Raw genomic sequence first — 16,701 nt, 5'->3', positions numbered from 1 at the left:
TTATATGAAGTTTCATAAAAAAAAAAATGTAATTAGAAAATTTCATCGTTCGCTTTGGCCGCCATTTTGAAAAAATGCCGCCAATAATTTCCCCCACACTTTTCGGAGGCGCACGGGGGCCAGATTTTTTTTTATTTAACCCCTAAAGATGCCAAAACCACCAAGAAACCTAGTTCTGGGCTCCACGGTCAAGGGACCCAACTACAGTGAGAGAGAGAGAGTTGGGTTGTATCACCTGTAAAATTATCTATCCCATGAGTCCCTATTAACCTTTTCAAGCAAAAACAAAAAAATAAATAAAATAAAAACTATGGCATAAGCATCACATAGTTACTGACGAAACATTTCGGAACACGTACTGAAACTTTTGAGCTGAAACATCATTGTGGGTTGTTTCCGTTGACCGAACACTACCACCCATAAGCTTCCTTGCCTGTTTAACAGTGTGAGTCAGGTCGTCAAAGATGAAGTCTGAAGTTGTCACGAAATCTGTGCGCGTTTCTCTGTTTCGGATAATCCCGGTCCATAAACTTTAGTATTAGGTCAATGTCAGTTGTCATGAGATAGAAACAGCATATTTGCATTTACTCTAAAATCACTTCCGAGGTGTCCATTGGCTGTCAACGTCTGCTGCAGTTGCCAGGCAGTGATATATATGAGACCTGAAACTGATTCACCGAATTACTGACTTGCTCTTTGGTGGAAGAGATTGGCTAACTGCAGAAAACAAACAGTTTTTAGAATAAATGCTATGTGGCTTGATATAACCTCCAAGAGACGTTCATTCAGATAGACCTACTTTTTTTCTCTGCTATATTAATAAAAACTGAAATTTGAGCAAATGCCGATAAGAATGAATAGACTATTCTAGAATTTTTCCACGATGAATTAAGATTCCGAAACTTTCACTTTAGCTTCTTACTTCCCTTGAACATAGATAGTGCAAGAATTGGGATGTTGGGCTGGGAGCTGAACAGTAAAATCGCATGTTACACACACACGCATATATATATATATATATATATATATATATATATATATATATATCTATATATATATATATATTGTCAGGTCCGATCAGTTGTTTTGTGAGAACAATCGAACTCTGATTGTTTCCTTTGGTTTGGTTGTTCTACCTGCTAACCAGTTTTGTTTTTATTTAAAGGTGAGTTGATTTCTGTCCCGTTGCGGCCTAACAGCTTAAGTCAGTATCAGTCAGTAGAAGGAGTCAGTAGCTGGAGTCAGTGATCCAGCAACTGTTGGAGTCGGTATGGGAGCTGCTTGAGTCGTTGTGGACGTTCTACTGAGATGTCAGTAGTGAAGCGGCGATGGGTATGCTTACCTGTTTGTCTCGACAGGAGGTGGATGTCTTCCTCGTCGGTTTGGGCAGTTTCGTCCCTGGCAGCAGCGTGGGGCTGTCTTGACGACATAACTAAGTTCGCTTGTTGGTGTGACCTTATCATGGAGTGGGATTTTGTAAAGTAAATCAAAACATTATTTTATTTGTAAAGAAAAATGCAATTGTATGAGGGACGCAAATGTCCAGGGACGCAAATGTCCGGGACGCAGATGTCCAGTACGCAAATGTCCTAGAACCATGTATATTTATTTGCATACACTCCTATATATGTAATACTTTCTTATGAGAATGCACATGCACACATTTATGACAGCCGTGTCTGCCTAATCCTTCATTTGAAACCGCATACACTGGACATTCGTATAATGTTTTAGCCACGATACATAAAGAACAAGAAGCCCCACGCACACTTCGGTTTATTTTCATGTAACCGACCATAATCTGTGACGTCACACAAACCGGTCGAGACGACAATTTACTGATGTAAACTTAGGGATAATTGCCTTTGTTACACTTTGAAATGCGATTTAATAAATATCCCTCCAGAGATGTAAACGGTGAATACGATTTTGGACATATGAAATATTGTGGTTCATGTGAGTAGCGAATACTGGAGTGATCGAATAGGCGAAATATTGCACAAATAAGTTTGTGTGTATGCGTGTGTGTGTGTGTGTGTGCATGTGTGTGTGTGTGTGTGTGTGTGTGAAACTTTTAGAGACTGGCGGATCCTGGAGACTGAGGTCACGGGATTTTTTCCACGGATTTATTTTTTTAAAACTTCCCTCGTTATCAATTGTTTTAAAGGTGATTTCCTACTGCAAGTTGTCCATCACAAAATTAAACTATGTAAATAATAAAAATACACAAACTGAAAGACGGACTCGTGCCAACGGACAACTTGCAAATGTAGATTAACCTGAAAACAATTCAAATCAGGACCCAAATGCACATGAGGCCAAGACGGAAGTTTAAAAAATCCGTGCAAAAAAATCCTGTAACCTCATTCTCCAGAATCCTGTCAGTCTCAGAGTTTCACACACAAAAAAACTTATTTGTGCAATATTTCGCCTATTCGATTTCTCCAATATCGATATTCACATGAACTACAATACTTCATATGTCCAAAATCGTAATCACCATTTAAATCTATGGGGGGAGATTTATTAGATCGCATTTCAAAGTGTAACAAAGGTAATTATCTCTATATCTATATCAGTAAATTGTTGCTGCGACCGGTTTGCGTGACGTCACGAAATCACATGCGAAAATGAGTCCCAAACTCGTCGCTGGAGCGAGACTACCTTGTCATTACCATCTCGTGCTTTTAGCTTGTAGATTTAACGTTCACCGAATGCATATATTTCACCATAGAAAGTACTGAATGGAAAGTGTGAAATTTGCGCTGTACATTAAATTATTCGGGAAATTTACAGCAATAAACCACTGTAATCAATCGACTATAATTGTTTTATACACAGGTGATCGGCCATTGACGCTGATAGCGATAGTTCGATTCAGTTTGCCTGTAGACAGAAATATCTTTTTCTTTTCTATTTTTTTCCTCTTTATTTTCTAAAGACAATAAATGTTTCAAAGACACTTATGGAAAAAGGGCACGAGGTATTGTTTTTCTCTTCCCCTCCCTCTTTTGTAGAGCAGTAAAAGGGAATAAATGGTACGTACGAGTCCCTGGTCCTAAAACGACAGTGAATTACCTTCTTGGAAAAAAAGATTGATCCTTTCACTAGTGGCTGATAACCTAATATCTTTGTCTCTAGCCCGGACCTCAAACAAATATAAATGAAGGCGAACGAAACGCAGAAATATGTCTGCCTCCTCTTGTAGAAGGGACGAGACTCTCGGTGGTCTTGGTTAGGTGTGAGACACCATAGAAACCACAGCCTGAAACGATTTGGGAACCCAGTCAGCGTAGGAAGCTAACGAAAACCGAGGGAGGTGACCCACGTGCAGTGTGGGTTCGAATGCTGCTGCTCTTCCTGCAGGTACACATATCTCACTAGATATTTACAGTTTGGAAAGATATATAACGGAAAGGGAGAGAGGTGTTTCCAAAAGATTGTTTTCAATACAAAATCTGATCAGCATAAAGAATTATATGGTCGTGTCTTTCATAAGAGGCTTCTGTTACAACGTCATTAGCGTACCCATTGCTGGTAGCGTCAACAGGAATGAAACATTGATGATGCCTCTTGGGAAATCACTATTGAATGCTTCACAAGGGATCAAGTATGAAGCGTCATTTCCATCGTCTACACAAACACACACGCACACGCAGACACACACACACACACACGCACACACACACACATATATGTATTTATATATATTATATATATATATTATATATATATATATATATATATATATATGTGTGTGTGTGTGTGTGTGTGCGCGTGTGTGTGTGTGTGTGCGTGTCTATGTGTGCGTGTGTGTTTGTGTAGACGATGGAAATGACGCTTCATACTTGATCCCTTGTGAAGCATTCAATAGTGATTTCCCAAGAGGCATCTTCAATTAATCTTTAGCACTCTGCCGTGCCATCTAAATCGTAAGGCTCCATTAATCCTTGTCTAGCATAAGGTAAGAAGATCACCTTTTTTAGGTCTGGTAAGGTATAACATATGTCTGAGTTGTACACAAATTCAAGAAAACCTCAGTTCCTTCATATGAAAGCCTCTGTTGTTAATACTGTGGTCCAGTTGTTCCCCGAACAGCGAGGAATTTCCTTATCGGTCAGATGATCGTATCTTCATCAATGTGTCTTGTTCCCTTCTCTCAGGGTTCCTTGTGTGTGTTTATAGTAGGTTTCGCTATTGCGTTCTGAAAATAATTCCTTCGATTCTCTATTAATCTCGGTTCCATTATAGTCCATTATATATATATATATATATATATATTAATTATATATAATATATAATATATATATAGATATATATATGATATATTTATAATTTATAGTATATATAATAAATATATATATATGTATATATAATAATATATATATATAAATATATATATATATATATATATATATTATATATATATATATATATATATATATATTTATATGCTTAAAAAATCAGAGTAGACGCAAGTGACTTAATTAAATGAGATAATACCACCGGAAAATGATAGGCCGTAATCCAATCACTTTTGTCTTTACTAAAACATTGTCAGGGAACGAATGAAATACACTTAGATGATCTAAATTTCTCATGTGCAAATAATGCGTTCGATATTTGATCAGTTCTAACAGAATGTTGGTGCTAGTTGTGTCGTTGTGAAAGACATTTACCAGTTTTTCCGTAATTATCACACTTTTTGCGAGCTATTTCATATATGCAGCCAGGAAGATCTTTAGAAGATTTTTTTATTACTGAACTCTTGACATTAATATTACTGAAAACAACATTTATGTTAAAAAGCTTTAAAATTCTAGGAATTTCTAAAAAACCTTTCTTCATAGGGTATTTGTAGAATATTATGCTCACTAAATTCAAATTGTCATTAGTTGTATAAAAAAATTTTCTAGCTCTTTTCCATGCCAAATCTACAAAAGTCCTTGGGTATTTAAGTTTCAAAGTAATAAATTGCATGCTGGAGACACATAAAGCCCTTAGGAACATCCCAGAAAAAAAAAGAGAATTTAACATTTTGATGATGATTTGAGGCAATGTTAGTTGATTTTCGAAAGATTTAAAAGGTGAAATTTCTATCATTTCTATGGACAGTTACATCAAGAAAATTCAAATTACAATTTCTTTCTTCCTCTACAGTACATTTTACAGAAGGGACTAAATTATTGAGATTAATAAGGAAACCTTGGAGATTTTCGTGAACTGGCCAAATACAGAAAATATCATCCACATACCTAAAATATAAAATATTTGGGGCAAAATTCTTAGCAAGAGTTTTGTCTCAAAGAATGCCATGTAAATATTGCTAAGGACAGGAGATAAGGGATTGCCCATAGCCATGCCAAACGTTTGTACAAAAAATTCCCCATTAAAGCAAAATTTACTATCTTTTATGCATAACCTTTTAAGACTAATGAGGTTTGCTATAGTTAAGGGAATACAAGTAAATCATCTACAGGCACTTTTGTAAGTAAAGACAACATCCAAATTAACCATATCAAAATCAAAATTCAAATTTAAACTATTCAATTTGTTTATAAAATCCACATTGTTTTTTACATTCATGTTAGAAATGTTTCCTACCAAAGGTGTAGGAATTTTTACAAGCCATTTAGATAAATCATACGTAACTGAGCCCACTGAACTAATGACTCGTCTGATAGGGTTATTGATTTTGTGTGCCTTAGCTAAACCATACATATAAGGTGTAAACTGTTTAATTAAATGGTCCAAGCCCTCTAGAATGGATTTAATTTGTTTATTAAAATGGGAGTTCACTATCTGTGTAGGGTCAGACCTCAGTTTTGTGTAAGTATCAGTATTATTTAACAATGCCATTATTTTATTTACATAGTCACTTTTATTCATTATTACCACCGCATTAGATTTATCTGCCTTTGACTTGCACTGTTTCGTCTTTTTTATTTTTTTTAAAACCTGGAGAAATCTTATGGGTACATCAGGGGGAGAAGGCTTGCTCATAGCACCATACACAATACCATTACAAATATTGATATCCTCAGGGCATAGATTATGATTATATTTTTCCAAATAACAAAATGATTTTGAAATGCCGATATAGTCCAGGTTAACGTTAGACACACCAAAGGTTAACCCATATCCCAAAGCTGCTGTCGTAGCACTATCCACTGGTTTGTCTGATAAATTAATCATGAAGTCCCCATTGGCATGCTTAGTCCAGTCGCTTTCAGCAATAAGGGTCCGTCCCAGTGGGAAGAATAGGGAGGGATATAGCACCAGGTGATGCTCTTTGCTGACAAGGCATCACTGACCGTTGTGTGGTTGAGCTTCTCCAGCCCCATACGCAGTACGTTGTCCGTTCCAATGAAGTCGGTCCCATTGTCAGCTCTCATTAACTGAACTGGAACGCGCCTGGCGATAAAGTGACGCAGTGCATTAAGGAATGAATCTGTCTCCATTGAGTTTGCCATCTCGATGTGAATGGCTCTTGATGTGAGACAGGTGAAGAGCACTTCATACCACTTCACCTGCGATCTTCCAATTTTCACCATGTAGGAGCCGAAACAGCCCCATTGCAGACTTGATATGCATGCTCCCCTGGGATGATGCGATCGGGGGGAAGCGCAGCCATCTCCTGAATTATGAGGCGTGCTGCAATGGCTCTGCATCGTACACAGTTCCTGTGACAGAACGAGCTACCTAGTTCACCAGCATGATCCAGTAGGGCTGTCGAAGGTCTGCCACCAGGTAGTTCTGCCTGCAGTGTCCCAGTTTCTGGTGCCTCCACTGCACTAACAGGCAAATCACAGGACCTTCCTTGGGCATGATTACAGGATGCTTAGTACCGGCATTGATGGCGGACTCTCAGAATACCTCCTATGCGAAGCAGTCCATCCAAGTAGAATGGCTTAAATCTTACCATCTTGCTAGAGGGAGAAATGACCCCGCCAGCATTTTCGCATGCTTCAACTTCTCGAGGGAAGGCATTCTGCTGAAGCATTTTCAGGACCAGGCTACTAGCATACCTAATCTCTTCAGCACTTAAGAGGTTTCTTCTTTCAAGGTGTCCTTTACATAGAGTGAGAGACATTGCATCCATGCGATGCTGTGCATGAACTTGAGCCAGCTTGAGAAACGTTTAGCAATGTTATTGACAAAGGACTCTGGCGTTGTCACTACCTCACAGATCAGATGCATGATCTTGACTTCCGGGTCATCGTGGAATGACGCTCCCTGGGCGTTGCTCAGAGTCATGGGCTAGGCATTGGCAGGCTGTGACTAGAAGGAAGGACCACTGAACCACATGGTGGATGCCAGGAGTGTCTCAGCGCCAAGTCCACACGATACCAAGTCAGCAGGATTGTTACAGGTGTCAACGTACCGCCAGGATTCCATTGACGTCAGCTCACGAAGGAGGTTCACTCTGTTGGTGACAAATGTATGGTACCATGTATGGTCGTTTAGAAGATACTTGAGTACAGCTGTCGAATCAGTCCAGAAGACGGAAGGTTCTAACTTCATGCTGAGCTCCTCGCGCAACTTGTAGTCTGTGCATGCCACGACCACGGCTGTCATCAACTCGAGTCTGGGGATGGTGGTCCTCTTGAGTGGAGCTACCTTCAACCTTTCGAACACCAGCACACTGCATGCTTCTCCATCATAGCTCTTCATTCATAGATAAGACGCCGTACTATATCCCAACTGGCTTGCATCAGCGAAGTGGTGAAGCTGAAAGGTCTGGACTGGTCCAAAGTAATCTGGAACATAGGAGTGATCTACCTTCATGGTCTCTAGGAGAGAAAGCTGATCACACCAAGACTTCCACTTCACCACTTCTGCTTCTCCAATGTTGTCATCCCAATTCAACTGCTCACGGCACATGTCCTGAAGCTGGAGCTTGGCAGGTAGTATGAACAGTGTGACGAGTCCCAATGGGCCATATACTGAAGCTACAACAGATAGTATGCCTCTCCTGGTGTATGGTCTATCCTTCATATTGATCTTGTAGGTAAAGAAATCTCTCTTCATAGACCAGTGCATGCCCAGTGTTCTTTCCACTGAAAGTTCATTCCTACTTAAGTCCAGACTTGCAACAGAGGCATCTCACTCTGACTCGGAAATGACAGAGAGCAGTCCCCTGTTGCTTGACGTCCATTGGTTCAGACACCAGCCTCCATCAGCACAGAGCGAAGTCACGTCTACCATCATCATCTTGAGATGCTCCTCGTCGTCATGGGCCTTGAGGAGGTTATCGGCGTAGAAGTTCTTCATGATAGCTTCAGACGCCTCATTGCAGTACTTGTGCCCATGTTCTTCTGCAGTATGACGGAGTGCATGGTTGACGCAGTTTCCAGAGGACTTGACACCAAGCGGGTGCATGACCATCTGGTACTCTGCAGGTTCCAGAGCTGTGTCCTCTCCTGGCCACCACAGGAACCGTAACAAGTCACAATCCTCCACCGGAACCCGAACATGATGATACATGAGACGGCATGCCTACCATCTCTGAACCACAACATCATTCCTGCCAAGCTGTTCGTTAGGTCGGGGCCCTGAAGAAGGTTCTCATTTAACAAGGTGCCTTGGTACTTGACCTTTGGATCAAAGACGATTTTTATCTTTGGTTTGGATGGATGCCGAACAGAGAAATGAGGTATATTTAAGTCTCTTCGCTTGGCGATAGACTTTTTTTGTGTTCTCCTTACGACTGTCATTCGTAAGTATTTCTGGTTCCTCCCATCTCCTTGGGATATCTTAGTAGAGTGGTTCTTCTTAACTAAAGGAGATGATTCAAACAGATAAGTTGAACAAATATAACAACTTTATTCTGTAACTCCATACTAGGAGATGCAGCTCGGTCGGAAGACCGATATGTTTGATGGTTGGCACGGAACTGCCATTCTAAAGCATCGCGTCGATAGCGGAACATTAGCTATCTCAGCAATTCATATAAAAACATACGTAGTCCGCCGGCTCGGAAGTTACAAGTTCCGGCGTAGGTTAACGGGTCAACCGCTTCCCATGGAAGTTGTTGTGCAAAGTTATCATTAACATAAAATGTTGACAAAGCTCAGAGCTAGACCAGGCTACTGCAGACAGCGCATAGCGTAATCTAGATCTGCTTTGGTCACGTAGGACCCTCCTAATGCCATGACCTCAGGTCATGGGTTTATATTTACAGATCCTGTAAATTGAATAAATGTATTTATTACATTAGGCTCGGACTGCTACCTATTCAAGCCTTGAATAACAAAAAAAATTACTTTAAACATTGTTTCATAGGAGCGTGCTCGTAACATACGTCTAGGTATAACATAATAAGTGATTAAATGCATAAAAAGGTTCTGTTACATACCCTTGTTGACATATTCATAAACAAAGATAAATGCATGGAAAATATAGATCCATGTTTGGTAATAATAATGATTAGGTACCCCAAAATAATAAAAAGGTAAAAATCAAAAGATTAACATGTATACATGATTAATATGATAATAGGTAACCTGATTAAGAATAATGGTTACTAAATAATGATTATAGCATGATCATGGATAATTGTTAAAGAGTACTTGTCACTCTTTGTAATAGATAAATATAATTGTACAATGGTATAATAGTATAACTATGTAATTCTGCAGAAATGCAATATATAGGGCTGATATATTTTATTAGGTGCCAGAAAAATACCTTTAGGAATGTATTAATGTATAATATTGGGCTATAATGTTTTATTAGGTGCCCGGGAGATACTTTAACTGCTCAAATGCAAAGGCGTGAGTCTTTCTTGTCCTACAATTTTGCCAGCATACGGACCGCTTTTCACACACAACACAATTCCAGACAATTCCCTAGGCACAAACTGAAGTGGCCAGGTTCAGGCGGCCCTAAACTCAAACGACTTGAGTTTAACGGGTACGTCATCTAGACGGGCCAATACGTTCCCTTGGAGATCCTTCTGTTTACGCCTCAGCCTACGCCAAGCAAAGATGTTGACGGCGATAACCAATATGGCCGTCACGCTGAACACGGCTAGCAGAATGTAGTAGCGAAGATTTTCTCCACCTGCATAACTCGCTGACGCGTGGGTCATCTCAGCCAGTTGCGTCAAAATACGCCTTCTCACGTATTATCGTGTTGACCCCTCTGACGGTGTAGTTTGTAGATGTCCCCGTACAACCATCGGCTGCTACGAAGATAGGGGCATGGACGGTGGTACCGTCCGGACACACTACGTCGAATCCGGCTTTATCATAACGGATCCAGGAACCATTATTCATCCTGTAATTGAATTTATTACCGTAAAAGGGATAAAGTTTCCCCAGACAACCTTCGCTTGTATGAGAGAGAGAGCCGTTTAGCACTATGCCTAACTCACATGAATCCGTTGGTATAGGATAGAATTCAAAAGAGTCAGCTGTACAAATTTTATTATTCATGGCTTCTGAACAGTGAGTGAGTTTATCTAAGTCTTTAATGACTGTAAATGATTTCTTATCAGAAGAAATCAGTACATGCCCCGTCAAATTGGATATTACTGGATTTGAGTTATTCGTCATGAAAGTAGGAAACGGTGCTATTTTGTATGATTGCCAAGCATCGGAAGAATCAAAAGGAATTGTGATCATAATTCTATAATTTTCAACGCTGACTGATATTAGGCTATAATAGAACTCTACTTTATGGGCGTCTAATAAAGGAATATAACCTAGTTTCTCCCGTCCGTTTTCCAAAGTTAACGTCAGATCTTTAATAGGCATGAGGTGAGGAGATAACACACCCTTTGTTGCTAACGTAATCGCTTCTACGTAATCTTTTGACTTTTCAATAAAATGTGATATTTTCACACGGATATGATCTATTTTCGAACTATAGTAAGCTAATGTAGCCAGCAAATGTTGAACTTCCATGACCTGATCGATATTATTTGAATGTTCATTAACGATACTCATTATTTGATTGATTGAAGATAACTGGCTGCGAAGTTCGGACAAAGCCAATTCGGTTTTGTGTTGCAAAAACTCAATTCTTTTATTTTGATTATTTATCTTAAGGCGATTTGAAATTCCTAAGCCTAGATTCACAACTGATCCTAAGATGTTTAGTCCAGCCAGAATAAGCGGGTTGCGGCGTTCGAGAGTATTGTGCCGCACAGACCACATCAGCAGGTCACGAGCAAGTTCTTCTGCCTCGGCGGTTTTATTTTGTATGTCATAAGACAACATTTCCGCGACGCTTAGTGTTTGAGCTAGCGAAATCTCTGAGTTAGCATGAAAATTACGTTCGTGCATTTCCTTAAGCGAAATAGCAAACCTCATCAGGTCATTCTTTAAGTTAAGGACGTCATCTTCAGGCAAGAATATCGCATGCATATCTACTTCTATAACAATATTACTTGACACGATGAATACATCATCTATTCTCTCGATAATCGAGCCATGATTAAATTCTATTTCTTTCATCCTAGCGCTCTTTCCATACAACAAAGATGTCTGAATACACAATATCACTCCTAACAATAACAGATTCATTTTTGAAACCTGCAATGAGTAAAACATATGTAATAACTCGCGTAAAAGAATAGGTTTACATACAATATGATTAATAGATATATATATAAATTATTATACAAGTTTCATAAATACAACCATTTTTTCCCTCACTCCATCTACCTTTCTTTAGATTCTGATATGTGCCAATGGGACTATTCTCACATCAGTGGGTTTGGATACATTTTGAACCCTAAATCTATTGGCCGTTAAATTTTCTAAAATGTTAAACGGGCCTTCAAACTTAGGTGTCAGTTTATAATTTAAACCTTTACGTACGTATACTTGTATGTATACCTGATCGCCCACGGCATATGTTCTAGTTGGCTTAGCTATTCTATCATGATTTTTTTTCATTATTATTTGTGCTTCTTCTAGATTCTTACGAAGTATATTATATCGACTTATGCTTGCATCCATAACATCCTTTAGAGGATTTGATAAATTAGTTGTAGGCGTTAAGATGTGGAAAGGCGTTCTAGCCGGGATACCGTACAGTGCCTCGTGCAGTGTCATTTTAATAGACACATGATACGAGTGATTAAGTGTGCTTAGTACCGCAGGTATGGCAATGTCCCAGTTGGGGTCTGCCCCCCCTAAGGTGACCCTTAAAATGTTTAAAACCTTACGATTTGCCCTTTCCACTAGCCCATTAGACTCTGGGTGATAGATCATGGTATTGATTTTCTTTATACAAAGGAATTCGCACAAGGAGTTAAGGAAATGATTATTGAACTCCCCGCCCGAGTCTGAGATAATGTGTGGAATTCCATGTTTACAAATGTAGCACTCGTAAAACTTCCTAGCGCACTCGACCGCGGTTTTTGTTTTAAGCGCTATAAGTTCTGTATATCGAGTCAAAGCGTCTATAATTACTAGGAGGTGCTTATTTCCTCTGTCTGACTCGTAAAATCCTGTGAATAAATCTAAATGTACTCTTTCAAAGGGTTGATTTGGCACGGGGTAAGCCCCTAGGCTGACAGGTGTCTTCGTGTGCCCTTTGTATATTCTTGACAAGTGCGACAATTTGCTATGTGCTTTTTTATATCTGTAAGCATCGTATGCCAATAAAATAAGGATTTGGCTTTCTGTGACATCAAGGAATAACCCGGGTGTCCATGCAGTGGATTTTCATGCAACCATTTTAAGACAGTGGGTATGAGTGAGATAGGCACCACCACCTGGTTGTTATTCAACTGCGGTGTGTTGCGGGTTTTCCTCGTCACGGATCTACACAGGATATTGTCCTGTATGATATAATTCTGCTGCTTATACTTTAGGTATTCCTTTTCCTTCGGATTTCCGTTTAACGCAATGATGATTTTTTCTATTTGCGGATCTTTTCTTTGTTCTGTCTGTAATAGTTCAGCACTCCAGCCCAGATCTTCCTGTTCAGATATAGTTTTAACAATGGGCGTGGAGGTTGAGATATCTATTAATTCAGCTAATGGCTCGGTACAAGATGAAGAGGGGTTGCGTGATAATGCGTCAGCAATGATATTTGCTTTCCCAGGTAAATACCCGATCCTCGCGCCAAAGTCCTGAATGATCATGTGCCACCGAGTTTGCTTGGGGCTGTGACTAAAGCCTTTAAAGAAGTCGGTTAGGGGCTTATGATCAGTGAGAACCTTGACGGGATAACCGTATATTATGAATTAACAATAGCGAGTGAATTAACAATAGCGAGCCCTTCCTTGTCTATTACTGCATATTTACTTTCGGAAGGTCTCAGTTTACGTGAATAAAAAGCTATAGGGAACATAGGAGTGATCTACCTTCATGGTCTCTAGGAGAGAAAGCTGATCACACCAAGACTTCCACTTCACCACTTCTGCTTCTCCAATGTTGTCATCCCAATTCAACTGCTCACGGCACATGTCCTGAAGCTGGAGCTTGGCAGGTAGTATGAACAGTGTGACGAGTCCCAATGGGCCATATACTGAAGCTACAACAGATATTATGCCTCTCCTGGTGTATGGTCTATCCTTCATATTGATCTTGTAGGTAAAGAAATCTCTCTTCATAGACCAGTGCATGCCCAGTGTTCTTTCCACTGAAAGTTCATTCCTACTTAAGTCCAGACTTGCAACAGAGGCATCTCACTCTGACTCGGAAATGACAGAGAGCAGTCCCCTGTTGCTTGACGTCCATTGGTTCAGACACCAGCCTCCATCAGCACAGAGCGAAGTCATGTCTACCATCATCATCTTGAGATGCTCCTCGTCGTCATGGGCCTTGAGGAGGTTATCGGCGTAGAAGTTCTTCATGATAGCTTCAGACGCCTCATTGCAGTACTTGTGCCCATGTTCTTCTGCAGTATGACGGAGTGCATGGTTGACGCAGTTTCCAGAGGACTTGACACCAAGCGGGTGCATGACCATCTGGTACTCTGCAGGTTCCAGTGCTGTGTCCTCTCCTGGCCACCACAGGAACCGTAACAAGTCACAATCCTCCACCGGAACCCGAACATGATGATACATGAGACGGTATGCCTACCATCTCTGAACCACAACATCATTCCTGCCAAGCTGTTCGTTAGGTCGGGGCCCTGAAGAAGGTTCTCATTTAACAAGGTGCCTTGGTACTTGACCTTTGGATCAAAGACGATTTTTATCTTTGGTTTGGATGGATGCCGAACAGAGAAATGAGGTATATTTAAGTCTCTTCGCTTGGCGATAGACTTTTTTTGTGTTCTCCTTACGACTGTCATTCGTAAGTATTTCTGGTTCCTCCCATCTCCTTGGGATATCTTAGTAGAGTGGTTCTTCTTAACTAAAGGAGATGATTCAAACAGATAAGTTGAACAAATATAACAACTTTATTCTGTAACTCAATACTAGGAGATGCAGCTCGGTCGGAAGACCGATATGTTTGATGGTTGGCACGGAACTGCCATTCTAAAGCATCGCGTCGATAGCGGAACATTAGCTATCTCAGCAATTCATATAAAAACATACGTAGTCCGCCGGCTCGGAAGTTACAAGTTCTGGCGTAGGTTAACAGGTCAACCGCTTCCCATGGAAGTTGTTGTGCAAAGTTATCATTAACATAAAATGTTGACAAAGCTCAGAGCTAGACCAGGCTACTGCAGACAGCGCATAGCGTAATCTAGATCTGCTTTGGTCACGTAGGACCCTCCTAATGCCATGACCTCAGGTCATGGGTTTATATTTACAGATCCTGTAAATTGAATAAATGTATTTATTACATATATACCTTACTTTGCCGTCATTTCTATCCAGCTGGTCAAGCAATACATGCACTGCATAGCCTTTCTGGATGCTCTTCTCCATTTCTTGGAAATAGGCACGTCTGTAGTCTTCATCTCTGTTGAACGTCTTCACCAGACTGTCAGAGCTGGACTGCAGCTTCTTGATTATTATCTTGTAGTGGGAGTTTAATTGAATATTTGCCATCCTCTTGGTGGATGGAAGCAGATACGTTATCGAGAAATATCTTGTCTTTGACCAAATTCTTGATGTGGGAATGGAGGAAATTCTCCCAAAAATCACAGTTGAAGTGCTCTTGCAGCAGCTCCCTCACATTATTGGAATGCTCAGCAGGTTCCAAGTGATGCTTCATGGCAGGAGACTTCCCAGTTCTTGATCCATTTGGCCCAAATGCCACCCAATTGAGCTTAGTCAGGTGAATTGTGAGCTTGTTTTTTTCACCCGAACGTTGGTTGAGGACTTCACAACACAGCGAGCTGTTCAAGCCGATGATAAGGTCGACGTCCTTGTAATCCTCAGCTAGCTGCTGTAGCTGCAAATCTTCCAAATGAAACCACCCTTCAGCCCACTTCATGGGCATCATGTGATCGATTGTTACTGTTAGCTTACCAGTGACATAGACTTCATCAATATATATATATTATATATATATATATTAATAGATATATATATATAGATATATATATATATCGAGTTTCAATAATGTCCTTTTAATATCTAATTCGCTCTACCTCGGAATTAATATATTTTCATATATGCTTAACCGGAGGGGAATTTTTTCTCGATAATAGACTTGCCTGGACCTGGGCACGAACCCATGGAGCCTTTCAAATCCAGGGACGTCAGTGAAGCTTCACTGACGTTCCTGGATTTGAAAGGCTCCATGGTTCGCGCCCGGGTCCAGGCAAGTCTATTAACGAGAAAAAATTCCCCTTCGGTTAAGCATATATGAAAATATATTAATTCCGAGGTAGAGCGAATTAGATATTAAAGGACATTGTAGCTCGATATATGTATATGAATCACGGAAATGTGATATGACTTGTATATATATATATATTTAATATATATATATATATATATATATATATATATATATATATATATATATATATATATATATATATATATATATATATATATATATATATATATATATATATATATATATATATATATATATATATATATATATATATATATATATATATATATATATATATATATATATATATATATATATATATATATATATATATATATATATATATATATATATATATATATATTACACTGTAATGTTAGTTAGGGAAAATTATGATAGATAAGAAAAAAGAGAGACATCCACTGATAGACAGATCGATAGACAGAGATAATAAAAGATTAGAAAAAAGAGAGAGAAAGATATCGTAAGCAACTTCCTCGTAATAACCCAAAAAGTAAGATGTTTATCGAACTGGATACCATTAAAAGTATGCATTCTTTGCTTTACGATACGGCTATTGATTAACCTTCCATCTCCCACCGGAACCTGCACATTTCCGGTGGCGTCATTAGTCACACCCATCGAGGGAAGTGTTAGAATTAATTTCCGCCCTATACAGGTGGGACAATGGATGTGGTTAACCATGGAACAAAACCAGAGAGCAGCAACAGAAAAGGACTTTCCCACTTTCGGGAGGGATATCTCTTTGGAGGATGCCTACCGAGTAGCAGAGGAGCAGATTAGGAGAGGAGTTCCCAGAGGTGAGGTGACAAGCCTCTCTCAGAAGCTGGGGGGAAGAAAACTTCAAATATCAAGCCTTCACCTCTACTCTCCAGTCAAACTAAACTTGTAAAATGACTGTATATTTGTATTAGTGTGAATGAAGTAAAAAAAACAACTTTGTTTTGTCTTTCAAGCATCCTGAGACTGCAAGAAT

The 16,701-nt window shown here is 39.5% G+C and overlaps 4 protein-coding genes across 7 annotated transcripts in view; 1 reads left to right on the top strand and 3 right to left on the bottom strand.

Annotated features, from left to right (window-relative positions):
- Window positions 1-16,701, top strand: part of LOC135217401 (regulator of G-protein signaling 9-like) — an 835,664-nt gene that overhangs the window by 304,501 nt on the left and 514,462 nt on the right. The gene's annotated exons all lie outside the window — the stretch shown is intronic.
- On the bottom strand, window positions 7,675-7,998 carry LOC135211866 (uncharacterized). The gene has a single exon (XM_064245087.1). The coding sequence runs from the start codon at window positions 7,996-7,998 to the stop codon at window positions 7,675-7,677; it is 324 nt and encodes a 107-aa protein (XP_064101157.1).
- LOC135211858 (uncharacterized) lies at window positions 8,107-8,487 on the bottom strand. The gene has a single exon (XM_064245075.1). It carries the CDS (start codon window positions 8,485-8,487, stop codon window positions 8,107-8,109), a length of 381 nt encoding a protein of 126 aa, XP_064101145.1.
- LOC135211850 (uncharacterized) lies at window positions 13,649-14,029 on the bottom strand. The gene has a single exon (XM_064245063.1). It carries the CDS (start codon window positions 14,027-14,029, stop codon window positions 13,649-13,651), a length of 381 nt encoding a protein of 126 aa, XP_064101133.1.

The sequence above is a fragment of the Macrobrachium nipponense genome, chromosome 19 (assembly GCF_015104395.2).
Source record: "Macrobrachium nipponense isolate FS-2020 chromosome 19, ASM1510439v2, whole genome shotgun sequence".
Lineage (NCBI taxonomy): Eukaryota > Metazoa > Arthropoda > Malacostraca > Decapoda > Palaemonidae > Macrobrachium > Macrobrachium nipponense.
Note: the sequence above shows the minus strand (reverse complement) of the source record. Positions and strands in the feature narration are given on the sequence as shown.

Coding starts and splice junctions, on each gene's coding strand:
- LOC135211850 (XM_064245063.1), bottom strand. CDS start 14,029: ATGTATCATCATGTTCGGGTTCCGGTGGAGGATTGTGACTTGTTACGG.
- LOC135211866 (XM_064245087.1), bottom strand. CDS start 7,998: ATGAAGGATAGACCATACACCAGGAGAGGCATACTATCTGTTGTAGCT.
- LOC135211858 (XM_064245075.1), bottom strand. CDS start 8,487: ATGTATCATCATGTTCGGGTTCCGGTGGAGGATTGTGACTTGTTACGG.